At 49.7% G+C, this 20,057-nt stretch overlaps 1 protein-coding gene across 2 annotated transcripts in view; it reads left to right on the top strand.

Moving 5' to 3' along the window:
- Nucleotides 1-20,057, top strand: part of LOC144723636 (spectrin beta chain, non-erythrocytic 1-like) — a 155,197-nt gene that overhangs the window by 87,140 nt on the left and 48,000 nt on the right. For both annotated transcript variants that reach the window (XM_078602519.1, XM_078602520.1), the window contains 10 exons: nt 3,295-3,468; nt 4,491-4,582; nt 7,497-7,577; nt 10,586-10,701; nt 11,750-11,862; nt 13,741-13,928; nt 15,841-15,958; nt 16,748-16,906; nt 18,173-18,475; nt 19,582-19,735. In XM_078602519.1, coding sequence (XP_078458645.1) covers nt 3,295-3,468; nt 4,491-4,582; nt 7,497-7,577; nt 10,586-10,701; nt 11,750-11,862; nt 13,741-13,928; nt 15,841-15,958; nt 16,748-16,906; nt 18,173-18,475; nt 19,582-19,735 — 1,498 coding nt within the window. The remainder of the gene's footprint in view (nt 1-3,294; nt 3,469-4,490; nt 4,583-7,496; nt 7,578-10,585; nt 10,702-11,749; nt 11,863-13,740; nt 13,929-15,840; nt 15,959-16,747; nt 16,907-18,172; nt 18,476-19,581; nt 19,736-20,057) is intronic.

Genomic DNA, 20,057 nt, shown 5'->3' with positions numbered 1-20,057 from the left:
CAACTCTCGCGTTCAAACATTAACGAGTGACCAACGACACATTAGCTCCCAGTAACACAAACATCGACGGGGTAATACATTCCACGAACAACTCTCGGGGTGGTGAATTTTTCTTCGGATTGTCATTTTCTGCCGGGATAAAAACCGTTACTGCCACTGTTTTTCTCTTCCATATCGGTCGGTGGCAGTGAATCGTGGATTACTGTGGCGTAACTGTCAGTGTAGTGCAGGGAGTGGGGGGGGGGGTTCCCTTGTGTTTTAATGAAGCCCACTGGTTGGTACGAGTGTCAGCGTGTCTGACGAAGTGCTTTCTCAAGGCCCGACTGCTGCGCCCCTTTTGGTTGGTTTTACTGAGTAACCGATTTCTCCATCGTTCGAGATAGAGATCGAGGTTGCCACATTTTCCAAAGATAAGATGATTTCCAAACTGTCCATCAGTTGGACATGCACAGAGAGGAGGGGTAGAGGACCACGTGGAGTTGATGTCATATAGTTCAAATTGTGTGACCAATCTCCCCTCCCCCGCTCTCAACTTATCTATGAATTGGAACATTCCAAACGGTTCGGCACCAACTTGTAGCGGCATAGGTGGGGGGGAATTCGGAACGTACCACTCTTGTGCAGGGTTGTGGTCTGCAATGATAAGCCATCTTCGCACAGAGCCTGTTCTTGGAAAGGGCAAATTAACTGCTTAAAAAAAAGAGAGAAATTGCCTGGAAGAAAAGAGATGGATCGTAGCCGTTACCCATCACTACATCGACAATATTGCGTGCCGTTGAAGAACTAAACATTCGTTGTGGCAATATAACTATTTGTCTGGAAGTTACAAATCCCATTGGGATGTTGTTATAAGTGGTGCTTCATTGTGCTGGTGTCAAGGCCAGTCAACCTAACATCACTACACCCCCCCCCCCCCCCGCCTTTGTTAAAATAAATGCCTTTCAGCGTTAATAAATCTCGACGGTGGACTCGTGCGGACTAAAAATAAGCCCAATCAAGGAATAACTCTTGCTTATTTGAGTATACATGTGTTGTTTGTGTGTTTTGTTGTTCATGTAAGTTGGCTAACTTGCCGTTTTCCATCGTGGAATGTTTCCTCTTCTAACCGGCTGCCGCTGGCTTGCCGCCGTGCGTGTGGCTGCGACGTTCGCCGTTTTCGCAACAGCATCGCGATTGGAACAACAACAACAACAATAATAATCATCGTCCACCGCTTGCCGATGAACACCTGTCCACGCCGCGTCGGCGTTTTTTTTGGCCGTTGTTTGACCATACTTCTCCACGCTGGTCAGTGTGCGTTGGTGAAGGGTCGAGCGATTTGTTTGCCGTGAGCCGTGAAACCGGACTCGGCGTAGCCGGCCGGGGCCCCCCCCCCCCGTTCGTAGCGCCGCCAACCAACGGTGCCTTCGCCGCTCTTAAGCCCCCGCACGTAATTTTTTATTTTGTAATTGGGTAGAATCTGTCACGCGTAGCTTATAAAAAAATAAAATGTCCAGTCAATTCGTCTGAATGGTATTTAGTAATTTCTTTCGTATACCGGAACCTCCGATTTCCCGCACCTACGATTCGTGCAATTGGCTACGTACGGTGCAAAACAAGTTCTACGTACATACATAGAAAAAATAATCTGTTTGTAATCGTGACAGATCTTTTTGGGAAGGACATTTTCCAAAGAGCTTTGTCCGAATAAAATACATTTTACTCAACTGATGAAAGGGAATTGGAAACCCAGCAATTGCGCTACTTAACTATGGCGACGGTGACGAGATGTTAACTATCTCGCCTGATGTACAGGAGGTCATGGGTTCGATCCTGACTCTGACGGACGCCTGTGTATTTGGAGTCTGCATGTTCTCCCCGTGGTCGTGTGGATTTTTCTCCGGGTCCTCCGGCTTTTCCCTCCAGATTTAGAAACATGCGTTTAGAGTATTTCGCTGCTATACATTTCGACATGATAAGCCACTTCGTTGAGTGATCATTTATGGCCAGTCTGGTTCTAAAAAACGTGATATAGCTCAGTGGGCCTTACCTGGTAAAGTAAAAATTGTTTGGTTTATAGTTTAGTTTATGATGACCACCATCGGCACGGCGATAACAGTAATCATAATACCACGAGTTAACTTTCGTGGGTTCATTACCCATACACACACCACTCTTCCCTTTCACATGGCACTCTGTAGTCTGGGCTCGGCTCACTGATGATCCAACAAAGGGGTGGAAAGGCTTGAGCTGTATTTGTTGCCAGCACTCTCGTGATAACGTCTTAAGACTCTGTGATATTTTCCTGGATAAATAATTGACATTACCATTGCTTTTTTTTGATTATCGCCGAGTACAATTTATTCTTATACGGTAACTCAAAAATCATATAAATACAGCTCGTGTGTGGTAACAGCGTTCAAACCACTTCAACAACATTAATATACATATGTAGGTTCATAACGGTGTTCATGAAGGCATTGATGTTGATGATGGATCCTCATTATTAGAATGGTGATGTTGAAAATTCCAACGACAATCTCTAAAATAGCAGTATTCGTGATAAAATAGAAAACAATCGTCACCCTGATATTGATAACAGTGAAGATAATGTTGCTTGGTGTTTCATGATAATGTGTTGATGAAGATGATGTTGATAATGATTTAGCGATGATGATCATGATGATGACGGTGTTGGTGATCGTGGCTGTATCATGGGGAGCAGTATTGCTGCGGTGAACGTATTGCGCTATGAATCCAACGCCAACACCAGTGACGATTATCTGAACCGATCCTAGGCCTCTCCTAGGTCGACTCGGCCTCAAATGAGTACCCGGTGCAGTGACCTGTATACCTCGCCTGGTATACAGGAGGTCGTGGGTTCCATCCCGACCCCGGCGCATGTATATTTGGAGTTTGCTTGTCTCTCTCCCCCATGGTCGCATAGATTTTTCTCCGGGTCTTCCGGTTTTTCCCTCCACGTTTAGAAACACGCGTTGACAGTATTTGGCTGCTGCTATAAATTTCCACGTAATTAGCCACTTCGTTGAGCTACCATTTCTGGGCAGGTCGCTTCTGCAAAAAAAGCAGCTAATAGCTCAGTGGGCCTTAGCTGGTAAAATATAAAAAAAGTGTAAAAATCGCAACTCGAGAGACAAAGGTGGTCGGGCGTGGTCCTGGCCACCAACCCCCCTCGTGTGACGTGACGACGGCCTTCACAGGCAGGTGCTCGCTCACAGCACTTGCCCCAAAAAGTTTTTTGTTAAGGCTAAACGGGATGGGGGGGGATCTTTCGTCTTGGTCACGGAACTTTAGCCGAAGCCGACCAAGGGCAAGATGCGGATCCACTGCCTGGAGAACGTGGACAAGTCCCTGCAGTTCCTCAAGGAGCAGAAGGTCCACCTGGAGAACATGGGCTCACACGACATCGTGGACGGCAATCACCGCCTTATCCTGGGCCTCATCTGGACCATCATCCTCCGCTTCCAGGTCTTCCCAACATGCCTCCTCCTCCTCCTCCCTGCACACACGCGTCCTTCACACGTCACGTGGCCGCGCTATTTTCGCACCCGTGGTTGCGAACGAGCAAGTTGTGACTGTTCCCGGCCGTCGCTTCATCCGGTGACGTTGATGCGGGGGGACCAGGCCACGGATGGTGGCGATGGCCTGAGAGAACGTGGACGGACGGACGATATCATCGGAGACGGACCGCGCATGTCGCCTTCTGACGTTACTCCCAAAACACTGAACAATTTATTTCATTTTGCTGTCTCAATTTGCTTGTTCGACGATCGAGAGAGAGAAAGCAAAGAAATCGATAGACTTTTCATAGTTTGCCTTTATTAGCCTTTATAGCGCAATGTAAGTCACTTCAACGCGAGACCCGTCATTTATAATTTTGGGTCAGATCACTCCGTGAGCGGAGATACCAATGTGTGTCGTACATCCTCCTCCATCGAACACAGCCAAATAAACGAACACAGTCGTCACGTCAACAAACGTGTAAATATATTGTTGCTTCAGCACGTCGGTATGCTGGAGAGCGACGTTTAACAATTTGTTTCATTTAAGAACATTTTAACTCAAGAAGCTGTGCAAAGCCTTCGATATATTAACTTATTCTTCTTCATATGGCTGATGTTGATGGCGAGCAACAACTATAATTTAACATTGAGGTGTTTTTGCCAGATATTGGCATCAGGAGTAGCAGAGCGTACGATAGTGATGACGCCTCCTTTGTATTTGTGAATCGGACATGGAGTCGCAACACGTCCCAGGGTCTGTTCTGGGTATCCACAGTGGCACATCGGAGAGTTGTTAATTGTCCACGTGCTCTTCAAGTAACCGTCATCTGCTGCCATGGTTTGTTGTGCGGGTTGTGCACCGGAAGCTTCGTGGAAGATCGAAGCCAGGTGTCCTCTACGTTTTCGGGTCTTTCACGAGGAGTTTGTTTGTGACTTACGTATCGACTGCTATGTGGGATGATGGTTTGCCTGGCTTTGTGGGAACAGATCCAGGACATTCACGTCGAGACCGAGGACAACAGAGAGACCAAGTCGGCCAAGGACGCTCTGCTGCTGTGGTGTCAGATGAAAACGGCCGGGTAAGCAGGCACGTGACCAACTTCCATGGTCTGGTGGCATCTGCAGCTGAGGGCCCAATCTCCGCATGATGAACAGCGTCAGGCTCTCGCAAGATATCTGATATTTTGCCGGCTGTTGTGGCAAATGTGCCAATTATTCAGCAAAAAAAGGCAAAGATCCTCCATGTAGCTTTAACAGAATGTTGGGGCAAGTGCTGTTAGCAAGCCGCACACGATGGGGTGGGTGGCCAACACCATGCCTGGCTGCCTTAGTCTCCCCAGTGCTGATGTTTTACACATTGCACCAGGTACTCTTGTAAGGTTGAGTCGCCCTAGGGGATACCCAGCACCGATTCATATATTTGCCACTGTTTTTGGTCGTGAGCGGGAATTGAACTCGGGTCGCCGGGTTCGTAGCGTAACGTGCTGACCACTGCAGTACCGCTCCCCACTGAATTCAGCACAACAGGTAAACACAAACACACAGTTGCGCATATACACAAGCACACACACTTGCAAATACACACTCAAAGTCAGGATTGGGGTTCGTGTTATGCTTATGGTTGATGTTAGGGTCAAGGTTAGGATCAAGGTTAGTGTTTTTGGGTGTTGCTGAGTACCAAGTTTGCTAGACTGGAATTCTGAGTGTTTCTGCGCTCACATCTATGGATTTTCTGTAGGCACTCCACCGTCCTTTCACACACGGATGACTCGAGCAGCAATTATCCAAGCTTCCTACACAGATCCATTCCGCAAAAGGCCGTCCCCAGACCCGAGTCGTTGAGGCCTCATAGATTGAGAGTGTTTAAATTCCACCAAAATACATTTGACTTTGCGGTGGTTAAAATATCAGTGAACATCCATCAAAAACATGAATGCGTACAAAGCCCTTTCATCTTCGCGCAAAATAATTTGGGAGGAATTCAATGCTCACACAGCCCCGACCGAAGTAAGCCTCGCTGCCCCCACGTACAGTGCCTGAATCCTCAAGCGACCCAGGAAAAGCTTTGTTCGCAATCGCATTCCAGAGAACTTGGCGGGCACGGTTTGTTCGGAGGGCGATTAAGCCGGCACAATAATTGCCAGAAGGCATCTCTGCCAGACTGAGTCATTGCCAGCCAATTCTTCTCAGCAGCTGCATCCTGTGGAATGAAAAAAAACCCCACACACACATGCTCTGTCCCGAATTTTTATTTTTTGGAGGGAATTTATTCTTTGTGAGGGGGGTAGATGTAATCTCTCCGCCCCCTCTCCCTCGTGAGCTCTCAGCTCTTCTCTGGCAGTGTGGCCTCAGTAGACAAGACGAAACGCCTTTTTTGCTGCTGCTGATTTTTATTAAAATCATCATCATCATCATATTTGTGTTTGAGGTGTTTAGAGCAGATGTGTGTGGGGGGGGGGTGTTATACGTTTCGATTTACGCCCGTAAACATTGCTGCCCCCTCCCGCCCCACTGCTATGCAGCCGCTCCCTCGGAGCTGTGGAATATTCTGCGTGCCACACCCTCGTGAGCCATGCGCCCAGTGTACTTGACGCTTCTCATTTAAATTATGCAGGAGCTCTTCCTAAAGTACATGCCGTACTCCCGTCGTTTTCACAAGGGTCACTGGGGTTCAATGCAATGGTGGCTGGCCTGTACCGAGCATTGGTGCGGCCGGGACCTCACCTTAAGATTTTCTTTTATATGTTATTGTTATGTAAATAACATTTGAACACGTGGGTTTTTGCAGCCAATGTTATGACTCACAGTTGATCTCTGGGTTAGGGCCACGTCATTGTATGGCCAGATTTACGCTTGTAAAGCTCTTCACCACCTTGCAGAACTAAATCAATTAGATTCAAGTGAAATGTTGTAGCTTATTGCTGCTGAATATTGGTTGTGAGAATTGTATTTCAACTTTACAGTGAGCTGATGCACTATTAATTGGCGCATTGCTAAATACTTCCACATCGCGTGACAATTTTGTTTTCTTGACTACGTCAGGTGGTGGACAGGTCATTCGGTGTGTTCTAACACAAAAACAATTGTGCATGAAAACATGAAATGGTTAAAACTGCTAACAAATTCTAATTACGTATAAAAAAAACTAACATTTAAATTAGCGTTTAATGACAGATATAGTGAGTACTTTTGATTTCTACACATTCCCAAAGTCCTTTTGAGCAGTACGTAAGGACTTAGATTGGTACTCGGTAAGGCTTTACTGTAATGTACTTTATTATTTTATTATTATTATTTCATGGCACTTACAATACTTGGGATCAAGGACGGTGGATGGATCAGCATTGTTGAGGAATCTCAGCTGAGCTGTTTCGCTTTCAAAGAAAGGACAGCGATGAATTGGTGTCACGCTGATTGATATCAGACAATGATATCAGAGGCATGGCTAACCATTGAACAAAGACGGTCACCGCATTGCTCGCTTTCAGATGTCTTTCTGCGGCCGTCTGGAACGTTCCTCCTCCCGATAATAAGATTGAAAACTAGTTTCTTTAGAACTGCTTTTTGTGTTTAGTTCGTTGTCCTTTCCCTGCACATCCAATTAGCATAGTTGGCGACGTACGGTGCAAAAGAAGTTCAACATACATACATGGGAGGAAGCGAAAATGTTGATATGCACAGTGCAGAGCAGATTGACAGATTCCCCCCCTTGTGAACGTGGTTTTTCCTCTGGTACTCTGCGTGTCTTCCCCCACGCGAGAAGAATACACAAGGGCCTGGCCAAACTTCCTGGGCAGGACGCTCATGAACCTCAGCAGGGCTTTCCTGGAATTACTGAGACGTGGATGGGGGAGGGGGTGGAGGATGGTGGATGGATCAGCGGCTCGGCGCGTTTTGTTTTTGCAAACGGTGAAAGCGTGCGGGTGGGCGACGGAGCGGTGCCGCTGTTGAGGGTCGTGCCGTTGATGCGAACGCCGTTGTCTTGCCCCGCAGGTACACCAACGTGAACATCCACAACTTCAGCACGAGCTGGAGGGACGGCCTGGCCTTCAACGCGCTCATCCACAAGCACCGGTGCGGCGTCGTCGTCCCCCGCACGCTCCACATCAGAATCGTCAGGATATTTTTACTGGAGGGATCCGATGAGCTGTAAAGCTCTTTTTGCGCAGATGTCGAGTCACGGGGTCGGATCGTGACAACAACAACAAACAATACAAACACACGATAGGAGTGCAAAGTATAGGAAAGGTGAACAAATCACTTGAAAAAATTGAAAAATAAAACTCCGCTATTTTGTTATCTTTCCAGGTAAAGCCCACTGATCTATTAGCTTCATCGCAGCATCACCCGTGTCTCAATAATTATGATAATACAACTCGGAATGTATCTGCTATCCTGTGTAATAACACGACTGCTATTATGGTCAGTAAAAAAATTACACATTCGTCGACAATCCTGTGTGCCTTTACAACGAAGAGCATACAACAGGCGACGTTTCGGGCAATGGCCCCTTAATCACCGCACATAAATAGAGAGGCACGAGAGACGGAGTGGACAATTCGAGTTGGAGATTGCACTTCGTGTCATGGGGCCACTTGAGAATTTAATTAAAACATATTTTCTGGTGACCACCTTTGCGACCACTATGATTGTATCCCCCAATCCCCCACCTCTGGCCTCCGCACCTGATTGGCTTACAAGTGATGACATCACATTTACCGCCCTCTTATTTAAGACCGAAACAGGAGGGGGATTTCTCCACAATTCTGGCTGTTGCCTGATGATGCTGGTTGTAATTACTGGCGAAACGTCGCACTCAGATTGTAAAATGTTGTGGGTTTACTCTCCAACACACCGGTGTGCTGCACTAGTGACGAATTGGCACGTTCTGTTTGCGTGACAAACCTTACTATTTGGCAGTGTCGGGTGGTGGCGGGTTTAACGACACATATATATTTATGCGATCTAACCCAAAAAAAACTCTAATATGGATAACATTGGTCGCGAAAGCCTCCTGCGTGTTAAACTAAATCGCATCTTCTTCTGGGGAACATTGACAATCATGCAGGATCGCGAAATACGGTTGTTTATAAAAGCCGTATAAATCCGGATTGTAATTGCAATGAGTCATTTTGGCTGAGGAGGACAGGGGGGGTGGGGAGGGGGGGGCATTCGGGTTAGGGGTCTGGTGTCTCACGAAAAGTTGAGTGCAAAAGATTTAAAATGAATTACCCTGCACGCGTGGGTGGGTGGTTGATTGCACGTGTGTGTGTGTGTGGGCGACTGGAGCCAGGAATAATGACATTTACTTCATACGGGTGATTATTGAGGAAGCGGCTGAAAGGTTAGAACGCGTCTATAGCTTGGTAACGTGAGTACGCGCCATCCGGCTCACCCATAGTCTTGGCTAAATGGGTTACAGGCCATCGACACGAGGTCGACGGGATGTTAACTCGAGCGCAATTGGCACGGAGAGCTGATCGTCCCGGAGTGAAAGGCTCAACACTCGCCGATTATGCATAGTTCATTCTAAGGCAGTGTTATTCACTTGTGCACCGCTGCCAATGTGTAACAGCGTGGCCAAATAATGTGTCTACCATCGAGTGGGGTTCTTGTGTATAAAGGTTTACACTGTAACGTGAGATTTGGTTGTTCAACAGACTGTCATTCTTATGGATATGAGATCGGAGAGTTCGCGTAAATATACATTTGTCATATTCTTAGGTTTTTTCGGTAAAGTCACGTAGGTAAAACATCAAAATTAATGAAAATAAAATAAAATAAAACAAAAATCACGACGTTTCGGAGGCAACACAAGTCTCCGTCATCAGGTGGGACGGTCACAGCCGAATTAGCTGCACACTTGATGCAGCTAATTCGGCTGTGACGGTCCCACCTGATGACGGAGACTTGTGTTGCCTCCGAAACGTCGTGATTTTTGTTTTTATTTTATTTTATTTTCATAAATTTTGATGTTTTACCTACGTGACTTTACCGAAAAAACCTAAGAATATGATTCCTTGCAGTCACGAAAGCTTCAAATCTAGAATTATACATTTGTCGTTAACCCACCACCACCCGACACAGCCAATTGGTAAGGTTTGTCACGTGAACAAAGCGTGTCAATTAGTTACTACTTCAGCAACACCGGTGTGTTCGAGAGTAAACCCACAATATTTACAATTTGAGTACGATGTTTCGCTGGTGATTACAAGCAGCTTCATCAGGCGATTTGCCAGAATTCTGAAGATGTCTTCCTGCTTCCGGTCTTAAATAAAGTAAGGCGATGTCATCACCATGCGCCTATCAGGTGCGAAGGTCAGAGGGGGAGTTAATGTAGTCATATACATTACAGTGGATTACCTTAATTTAAAAAACATCCAGTACATATTACCGGTTGGGTTAGTCACAGTTAATCAATATGAGAGTGGTAGTGGGGTTCTTATATCGAGAGAGATTTGCGATGATGTCAGTGGCATGGAGAGATGTTTGCCTGCAACGCAGAGGAATTACTTGTCGATCATAGATGTAGCACAACGCAAGTGGGGTGCATAGTTGATCGTGCGCAATGGAGTGGATTACTTGTGGACAAGAGATGACTACAAATCGAATGGTTTCGAGTCATCGTTTGCCTGCTTGGCAGTGGGGCACTCTTTCTTGGGAGATTCACGCCAAGAGCCGTCTTGACAATGCAGTGAAGTGACTAATGGACATGGGATTGACTCCACGGGCAGTACGGACGGTGGCTCGTGAACAATGCAGTGGATCTTCTTGGTTCTTTCGGTAAAGTCATGTAGAAGGGACAGCCCTGTTCTGCACCTGAGGACAGCTGCTTGCGTTGTGGCCGAAACGTCGTGGGAATTGTATTTTATTATGTTTTATTTTCATTATTTTATTATTTCCCTTCTACGTGACTTTACCGAAAGAACCAAGAAGATGAATCCCTGCAGTCACGAAAGCTTTAAATCGAAATGCAGTGGATGTGTTGCGTGTAGAGAATGCGCCCGCGTGAGCGGTATGGAGAGTTGGTAATCGTCCGCGAGAGATTCTACAGCGCTGGCGATTGCCCCCCCCCCCCGCAGGCCCGACCTGATTGACTACGAGCGGCTCAAGAAGTCCAACGCTCACCACAACCTGCAGAATGCCTTCAACCTTGCCGAGCAGAAGCTGGGGCTCACCAAGCTGCTCGATCCCGAAGGTATCGGGGGGGGGGGGGGGGCGATGACGATCCCTGGAGCACTCTCGGGCAACTCTTTCTCTCGCCAGCGTCATACTTCTCAGTAGACGTGTTGACGTTGGGTCAACGTCGGTCGAACATTGACCCCAACGTTGGAGCAACATGAACGTGCAAACACTGGGTCGACACCGGTCCGACGTCAACCAACGTTGCTCCAGTGTTGGGTCAATGTTAGGCGAACTTTGCACCAAAGTTGGTTCACCGATCACCAACGTTGGGTCAACGTCAACCAACGTTGAGCCAAGGTTGGTCCAACGTGAGCTCGCATTAGTCCAAAGTTTGCATGTTTGCTGCGATAAAATATTCAATATCATCGTCAGTAGTTGTAAGAGCAGTAAAGGTGTTAGCATCAGCAGCAAGAATAGAAGCAGTGGTAGGAGCAGCAGTGCCATTAATGCAACTGTCATCATCGTCATCAGGCGTAGTAACATTAGTATCGGCAGGAATAACATCTTTATCATTAGTAGTAGGAGCAGTAGCCGCAACAGCATTGTCGGTAAATACATTATAATCATCATTATCATCATCATCATCCGCAGTTGCAGTAGTAGGAGGGGCAGCAGCATTATCATTGTCATCATCGAAACCTTTCAGCTAAAGGTGCCACCACTTGTACCACCGTAAGAAATGATCTTAACACATTTTCACGACTGTCATCATCGTCACCACTTGTATGAAGCTGATTGTGATGATGCTGCTGCTGCTGTGCAGCTGCTGCTGAGGATAATGCTGCTAGATTTGAAGCTTTCGTGACTGCAATGATTCATATTCTTAGGTTTTTTCGGTAAAGTCACGTAGGTAAAAATTTAAATTAATAAAAGTAAAATAAAAAATAAAAATCACGACGTTTTGGAGGCAACACAAGCTTCCGTCTTCAGGTGGAACGGTCACAGCACGATAGCTGTATCAAGTGATTAATTTTAATTTTAACCTACGTGACTTTACCGAAAAAATCTAAGAATATGATAATGCTGCTGCTGACGATGACGATGACAACAATGTCCCACAGATATCAACGTGGACCAACCGGACGAGAAGTCCATCATCACCTATGTCGTCACCTTCTACCACTACTTCTCCAAGATGAAGGCCCTGGCCGTCGAGGGAAAACGCATTGGCAAGGTGAGCAAAGGGAATTCTAAAGAGAAAACTAAACTATAAGCTATTTTTTATTTTACCAGGTTAGCCCCTTTTTCAGAAGCGACCTGGCCACAAATGATAGCCCAACGAAGTGGCCTATCGCGTTGAAATTTACAGCATCCAAATATTCCAAACGCACGTTTCTAAATGTGGAGAGAAAACCGGAGGACCCGGAGAAAAATCTACACGACCAGAAGAAGAACATGCAAACTCCAAATATACAGCCTGTGAAACTGAGCGATATTGGAGGTGAATCAGTCGGAGTGTACATTGTGGTCACCGACACACTCCAGTTGAGATACCGCCAATGCGGAGCGTATTGGTGACCACCTATGAAGACCAGACCTAACAGTATTCAGTGTGTATTGTACTCTCATGCCAGGAGTACCGATTCTCGCACCTCCGATTCGCACGGTTGGCTTCGTACGGTGCGAAAGAGTTTCACCAAACACACACGCATGTTGCGGGCCTGACAATTGCTAATTTTCCTTTATCCAATGCCAACACTATGTGTGGTATTACCCGATGTTTTCACGCTGCAGCCAACGTGATGCCACCCGATTGGACACACTCTTGCCCCATGACCCATCTCCCAACGGGGAGAGATCGGCAAATGAATCTCCGCACGATTTGTGTGGCGCCATGTATTTGAATGGTATCTGGTACACATTGTGAAAGTTGGATATTGTGATCAATTATTGAATGTGCTCTCTGTGCGCGCACTGAAACGGCAGCGTGGGCAGCGAGAAGGCGCCATACCGTGGCTTACCAGGAGTAGGTGGTAGAGCAAGATGCGGGCTCCGTCTGTTCCATCTGTGTGGGATAGAGTGTTGACTCCATGGCACGTGTCGGTTTTCACGAAGTGTCCGGTTTCCCCCTCCACGTGTAAACACTCATTAATTCGAGTTTAACACGTAGGCTTTTATCGACCAGTATTATGCGTAAGAGGGTGTTTTTGTGTGTGTTAGATCGCGTAAATATTAATGTGTAATGTCGTACTCGAATGGTAAATGTTTTTGGTTGATTCTCCAACACACGGGTGTGCCGATTGGCTGTGTCGGGTGGTGATGGTTTAAAGACACATTTATATTTACGCGATCTGACCCAAAAAACCTCTATTACCTATCCACAAAACCTGAGTAATACTCCTACTACTGCATCTGAAACCCTGTGAATATCGTATATGCCGATATCTCTTGCCATACGAGTGAAGCCAACGTGGGGAGCAGTGGCACAGTGGTTTGCGCAATGCCATATGTGCCGCCCCCCCCCCCCCCCCCCGTTGATTTGAGTTTGATTCCAGGACGTGGCTAACACCGGTGGGACCTACTTGTTTATTGTAAGAAAATGTAGTGGCAGCCTACCGCGTGATTGCTGCTGCTGCCTTTCTGCTCGTCTGCGTTTCCTCCTGTCTACGAGAGCGAGCGGATACTGTGGCTGTGCATTGCAAGTTGAAACCGTTGCTGTTATTATTAGGGCGCCATGGTGGCGAGATGTTAACTCCCGCGCCTAGTATGCAGGAGCATGTGAGTCAGATCCCGACCCTGACGCCTGTTGTATATTTGAAGTTTGCGTGTTCTCTCTCCCCCTTGGTCACGTGGATTTTTTTCCGGGTCCTCCAGTTTTTTCCCTCCACATTTAGAAACACGCGTTTAGAGTATTTTGCAGCCATACATTTCCACGTGATGAGCAACTTTGTTGAGCTTTCATTTGTGATTTGCACAGGTCGCTTCTGAAAGAGAGCTATATAGCTCAGTGGGCCTTACCTTGTATAATAAAAATTAGTTTTTAATTCCCCCCCTCCCCATGCCACATAATTTGAAAATGCCCTACACATTGACCGGCGTCTGACCCGCAAAGGTTTTGGACAACGCCATCGAGACGGACAAGATGATCACTAAGTACGAGTCGCTGGCCTCCGAGCTGCTGCAGTGGATCGAGCAGACCATCATGGTGCTCAACAATCGCAAGTTCGTCAACTCCCTGACGGGAGTGCAGCAGCAGCTGCAGGCCTTCAACACCTACCGCACGGTGGAGAAGCCGCCCAAGTAAGCTCGGCTACTCGTCCACGAAGACAAAGGTCCCCCCCGTGTAGCCTTAACAGACTGTTTGGGGAAAGTGCTGTTAGCGAGCATCTATGAAGGCCAGCATGGCACACGAGGGGGTGGGTTGCCAGCACCACGCCCGGGTCGCCTTTGCCTCCCCAGTGGTGATGTTTACACACCGCACCAGGTACTCATTCGAGGCTGAGTCGAACTAGGGCAGGCCCAGGACCGGTTCAGATATTCGTCACTGGTGTTGGCTGTGAGCGGGAATCGAACTCGGGTATCCGGGTTCGTAGCGCAGCACGCTGACCACTGCACTTTCGCTCCCCAAACACACACACACACATACGCACGCGCAACACACGCTTTACAGGCGTGTCTCGTTTAACGAGCGATCTTCCTACGAGAATTCGCTATAACGATCTTTGTGAATTTAGACCCATTTGTTCCCAAAACGGCGCTAATTGATTGCAGACCCTAGAGGCCAGGAAATCGCGCTGCATTTCGTATCACCGCATCGTGGCTATGAGCCCACCAACCCTGGTTCAATTCCCAGCCATCAGTGACGATAGTTGAACCAGCGGTCCTGCATGGCGCCTGCTGCTCCCTCCACCCACTAACATCACCTACCCTTCAAACAGCAAATGCCAGGCACCTGCAAGCACTGTGGTTCTTCATGGGTGGCAAGTGTTACATTTGATGTTTAATTCATTTTAAAAATTATAATTAGCATTTTCTAATGTAAAAAAAAGTTGTTCAAGGGTGGAAAATGTTGGGTGCTGAAACGTATCTCGGCTGATAAACGTGGGAGTGAGTCAATGGGATAACGACGATAGTTTTTTGTTGCTTACCGAGCAGTTTTCGCGGAATGTTTCTCGCTCGTTAAGCGAGGCGCTGCTGCGTTCTTGCGGTGCCTGCTACACCGGAAAAGGCGGGGGACTATGTTATGCATCGTACTTAATCAGAGGTGCGGGGGAAGGACAACAAACTAAACACAGAAGAGCAGTTCTAAAGAATTGAGTCATCAATCTAGATGACGATTTCAAAGTGCATAGCTGCCAGTGGCTTCCTAATATGGGAAGGAAGAGCGTTCCAGACGGCCGCAGAAGCGCACCCGAAAGCGCCACGCGATGCGGTGACCGCCTTTGTTCGATGGCTTCACAAAAGGGGTCGTGGGGGGGGGGACTGAGTAGAGGGGTTGTGGGGGAGTGAGGGGAGGGGCTACGGGTAATCGAGGGGAGGGGCTGTAGGGGGACTGAGGGGAGTGGTTATGGGTAATCGAGGGGAGGGGCCGTGGGGGGACCGAGGGGAGGGGCTACGGGTAATCGAGGGGAGGGGCTGTGGGGGGACCGAGGGGAGGGGCTACGGGTAATCGAGGGGAGGGGCCGTGGGGGGACCGAGGGGAGGGGCTACGGGTAATCGAGGGGAGGGGCTGTGGGGGGACCGAGGGGAGGGGCTACGGGTATTCGAGGTGGAGGGGCTGTGGGGGGGACCGAGGGGAGGGGCTACGGGTAATCGAGGGGAGGGGCTGTGGGGGGACCGAGGGGAGGGGCTACGGGTAATCGAGGGGAGGGGCTGTGGGGGGACCGAGGGGAGGGGTTATGGGTAATCGAGGGGAGGGGCTGTGGACAATAGACCAAATCTTGATTTGAAACTTTCATGACTGCAGAAATCCATACTCTTTGGCTCTTTCGGTAAAGTCACGTAGGTAGAAAATAATAATGACCTATTATTTCCTACCTACTGAAATAAACAAAGAGTATGAATAGACCAAATGTGCAGGGCCCCACAGCCGTTGTGCTTGGCACCGAGGAGTTGAGGCGTGCGCGAGCGACGTCGCGACGCGGACTCCGGAGTTCCACCCCGCACTTGGCGTGGGGCGCTCACGCGGGGAGCGTGGCGGTGCGCGGCGCAGGTTCATGGAGAAGGGGAACCTGGAGGTGCAGCTGTTCACGATCCAGAGCAAGATGAGGGCCAACAACCAGATCGTGTACACGCCGCGTGACGGCAAGCTCATCTCCGACATCAACAAGGTGAGGTCACAACGGCAAAGCGGCGTCTCTGCTCCCCTGCTGAGCTGTGGCACCTCCGATTAGCGTGTTTGGCTACGTGCGGTTGGCTACGCGCAGTTGGCTACGTGCGGTTGCGAAAGAAGTTCAACGTACGTGCATGGACACACGCATTGCAGAGACCGAGCGGGAGAATTCGGGTCCGTGAAGCTTGTCTCGTGAGATAAACAGATTCCTGCGGAGGGAGCTGGTAGGAACGTTGGGTTGCTTGGTCAATGGCCAGGGTCAACGACGGCGTGGTGTATTCTGCAAATATGCCCGACTGCGAGGGCGGGCACAAGCCGGCGTGAGTAGGTTAAACGTTGAGTTTTTTAAGGGCACCACGGGGTGACCAGCCCCTCCCCACCCAGCCCCACCCCTCCCACCCTCCACCCAGCCCCACCCTCCCCACCCAGCCCCTCCCAACCCTCCCCACCCAGCCCCTCCCCACCCTCCCCACCCAGCCCCTCCCCACCCTCCCCTCCCCACCGAGCCCCACCCTCCCCACCCAGTCCCTCCCCACCCTCTCCTCCCCACCCAGCCCCTCCCTCCCTACCCAGCCCCTCCCTGCACGACGGACACAATAATCCCCTGTGGGCTGGTGTAACCAGGAGGTTCCTACCAGTATAAATAAACATGAAAGAGAGAGAGAGAAGAAAGGCCTTTCTGGCAATAAATACAGGAGGTGTTCAGGCGTTCAAACACGAAGTAGACACTCATAACAAGGCATCAAAATGAACACTGGTGGTGGTGCGCGTGGCCTCCTCTGCCCAGGCGTGGGAGCGGCTGGAGAAGGCGGAGCACGAGCGGGAGCTGGCGCTGCGGGACGAGCTCATCCGCCAGGAGAAGCTGGAGCAGCTGGCGCGGCGCTTTGACCGCAAGGCGGCGATGCGCGAGGCCTGGCTCAGCGAGAACCAGCGGCTCGTCGCGCAGGTGAGCGCCGCGCGGGGCCGTCGTTTGGGTGGGTGGGCGGTGTGCAGAGGTCACAAACGGGTTTTGATTCCTTACCCGTACCCGTACCCGGCCGCACCAGAGTCGCAAATGGGTACCCGTTCCCTACCCGTACCCGTACCCTACCCGAAATGAGTGACAAACGTTGACTCACCAGTGACTCACGGCCTACCCGTACCCATACCCGGCCGGGTACGGGTAGCCGGGGGTATCGGGGTAGGGTACGGGGTATCGGGTATCGGGTATCGGGTATCGGGTACCCGGTTGCGACCTCTGGCGGTGTGGCGCGGTGGGCACGGGGGTGAGTCGTCAGGGCCCGGCCTAACAGATTGAAATGGGGGTGTAGAATCTGAACATTTGTTTTGTACCGGAGAAAATCCTATGAGCTGTAAAGCTCTTCTTCACAGATGCGCAGTCGGGGCGGGTTTAGAACATTAGGACAACAAACGATGCAAAAACACGATAGGAGTGCAAAGCATATGCAAGGTAAACACATCACTTAAGAAAAAAATATAAATGAAACTAAATTACTTTTTATCTTACCAGATATAGCCCACTGAGGTTGCCCACCCTCTCGCTTGTGCGACCCCTCCCGATTTAAGTGGTGGGCCGCCGATATTTTAATCCTTTCAACCGATGCCGATCGTTCAAAGCTAATTGTACCGCTTCATCTAATTATAGAAGGAAAGAAATGTGATTCAGTTTGTGCTTTGAATATCGCTATTCTGTAAAAGGTTATTGAGTTTTTGTTAGGAGGCAGTCTACCGTGTACATATCGATAGAGCTGGCAGGTATGCCCCTTGTTCAAACTTCCTCTCCCATCTCCCCTTAGCCTGGCATCTGGGCGTCTCCGGCCCATGGGGCTGTGACACTGCTGCTAGGGGAATGGAGCTGTTTGTGCAGGATGTCAGATTGGATGGCAACGGGTGGCACTCGTAGGTTTTAGCCATCATCATCATCGTCGTCGTCGTCGGTTCATGTGCAGGAGTGAAGTGGATCGTAGCGATCTTCAGATCAACAACGGCTGATGACAACGATGATGACGACGACGATATAGATTCTAAATGAATTTTTATAAAACTAATTTTTCGTGTTTAGTTGCCATTCCCCCCCACCACCACCCCTCCGATTATCACGGTCGAATACGTACGGTGCGAAATAATTTCAACAAACATGTGTACGCGGTGAAAGTGGCGACGAAAGCCGACGCATCCTCTCCGCCCTTCCCGACCGGTTCCCCCCCCGCAGGACAACTTCGGTTTCGACCTGCCGGCGGTGGAGGCGGCCACGAAGAAGCACGAGGCGATCGAGACGGACATCGCGGCCTACGAGGAGCGTGTGCTCACCGTGGTGGACGTGGCGCGCGAGCTGGAGGCGGAGGACTACCACGACGTGCGGCGCATCACGGCCCGCCGGGACAACGTCCTTCGCCTCTGGGACTACTTGCTGGAGCTGCTACGCGCCCGGCGCCGCCGGCTCGAAGTCAACTTGGCGCTACAGCGAGTCTTCCAGGAGATGCTGCACATCATGGACTGGATGGACGAGATGAAGGTGCTGTTGAAGGCGGAGCTCCATGTTACCCGTCGCCATTGTTTCATGTATAGCCGCGATTTTCTAATAATATCCAGCCTCGCTATCCAGGGCCTCTGGCGATTCTGGCAATCGGAAATAAAAGGGACGCTCCGTCGGCGAGATGTTAACTACCTCGCCTGGTGTGCAGGAGGTTGTCACGGTTCCATCCCGACTCTGACCCCTGTTGTACATTTGGAGTTTGCGTGTCTCTCTCTCTCCCCGTGATGGTGTGGATTTTTCTCTGGGTCCTCCGGTTTTTCTCTCCACAAATCAACATCACGCGTTTTGAGTATTTGGCTGCTATCAATGTCCACGTCATAAGCCACTTCGTTGAGCTGTCATGTGTGGCCAGGACGCTTCTGGAAAAGAGTTACAGAGCCTTACCTGGTAAACTAAAAATAGTTTATCGTAGTTTTTAGTTTCAAAGCAGGTTAAAGCTTTGGCTCACAGCATTTACCAAACAGTCCCAATGATAATAAGGATGGAAGAGTAGGCCAAATACCCTACGGAAGGAGCTCTCTTCAGAGCTCCCTCTCATGGAGGCCCTTCTGCCAGCGGTGGCTGCACCTATTTATTTATTTATTACCTGTGGGCGGATTGTACGTTGAACTTCTTCCGCACCGTACGTAGCCTACCGTGCTCATCGGATGTGCGGGGTGAACGACACCAAACTAAATACAAAAAGCAATTCTGAATAAATGAGTTTTTAATCCAGATTTAGAAGTGCATGAGAGACGTTGACGATACCCTTGGAGTCACCCACGAGCGATACGCCCCTCAGGACACCCGACCTTCCCTGCACGCGTGTTCCAGCGGGGAGGACGCCAACACGTGGGCGATCGCCTGGAGTCCGTTTCACCTCCATCCCTCCCCTCCCCTCCCTCCCTCCATCCCCTGCCTCCCTCCCCCCTCCCCTCCCTCCCCCCCTCCCCTCCCTCCCACCCTCCCTCCCTCCCACCCACCCACCCACCCTCCCACCCACCCTCCCTCCCTCCCCTCCCCTGCCTCCCTTCTCTCCCTCCCTCTCTCCCTCTGCGTCTCACTCCCTCCCCCACCCCCCCACCGGGTCTCTGTGCCACCGCCAGGTGCGGCTGCTGTCCCAGGACCACGGCAAGCACCTGCTGGGCGTGGAGGACCTGCTGCAGAAGCACGCGCTCGTCGAGTCGGACATCGGCGTGCAGGCGGAGCGCGTGCGCTCCGTCAACGCCACCGCGCACAAGTTCGCCGACAACGACGAGGGTAACGACGAGGGTACCATCGCGGGGCGGGGGGGGGGGGGGGCAGGGGATCGGGAGGTGGGCAGACCACGGCTGGGTCCGAATGTCCTTCGGTGACGGTTGGTCGATTGTAAAAAAAAGCAATCCATACATATTCTTAGGTTTTTTCGGGAAAGTCACGTAGGTAAAATTTGTTTTAATTAATAAAAGTAAAATAAAATAAAAATCACGACGTTTCGGAGGCAACACAAGCATCCGTCTTCAGCTATCGTGCTGTGACTGTTCCACCTGAAGACGGAGGCTTGTGTTGCCTCCGAAACGTGATTTTTATTTTATTTTACTTT

This window comes from Lampetra planeri, chromosome 18, assembly GCF_965212315.1.
Source record: "Lampetra planeri chromosome 18, kcLamPlan1.2.h2, whole genome shotgun sequence".
Lineage (NCBI taxonomy): Eukaryota > Metazoa > Chordata > Hyperoartia > Petromyzontiformes > Petromyzontidae > Lampetra > Lampetra planeri.
Note: the sequence above shows the minus strand (reverse complement) of the source record. Positions and strands in the feature narration are given on the sequence as shown.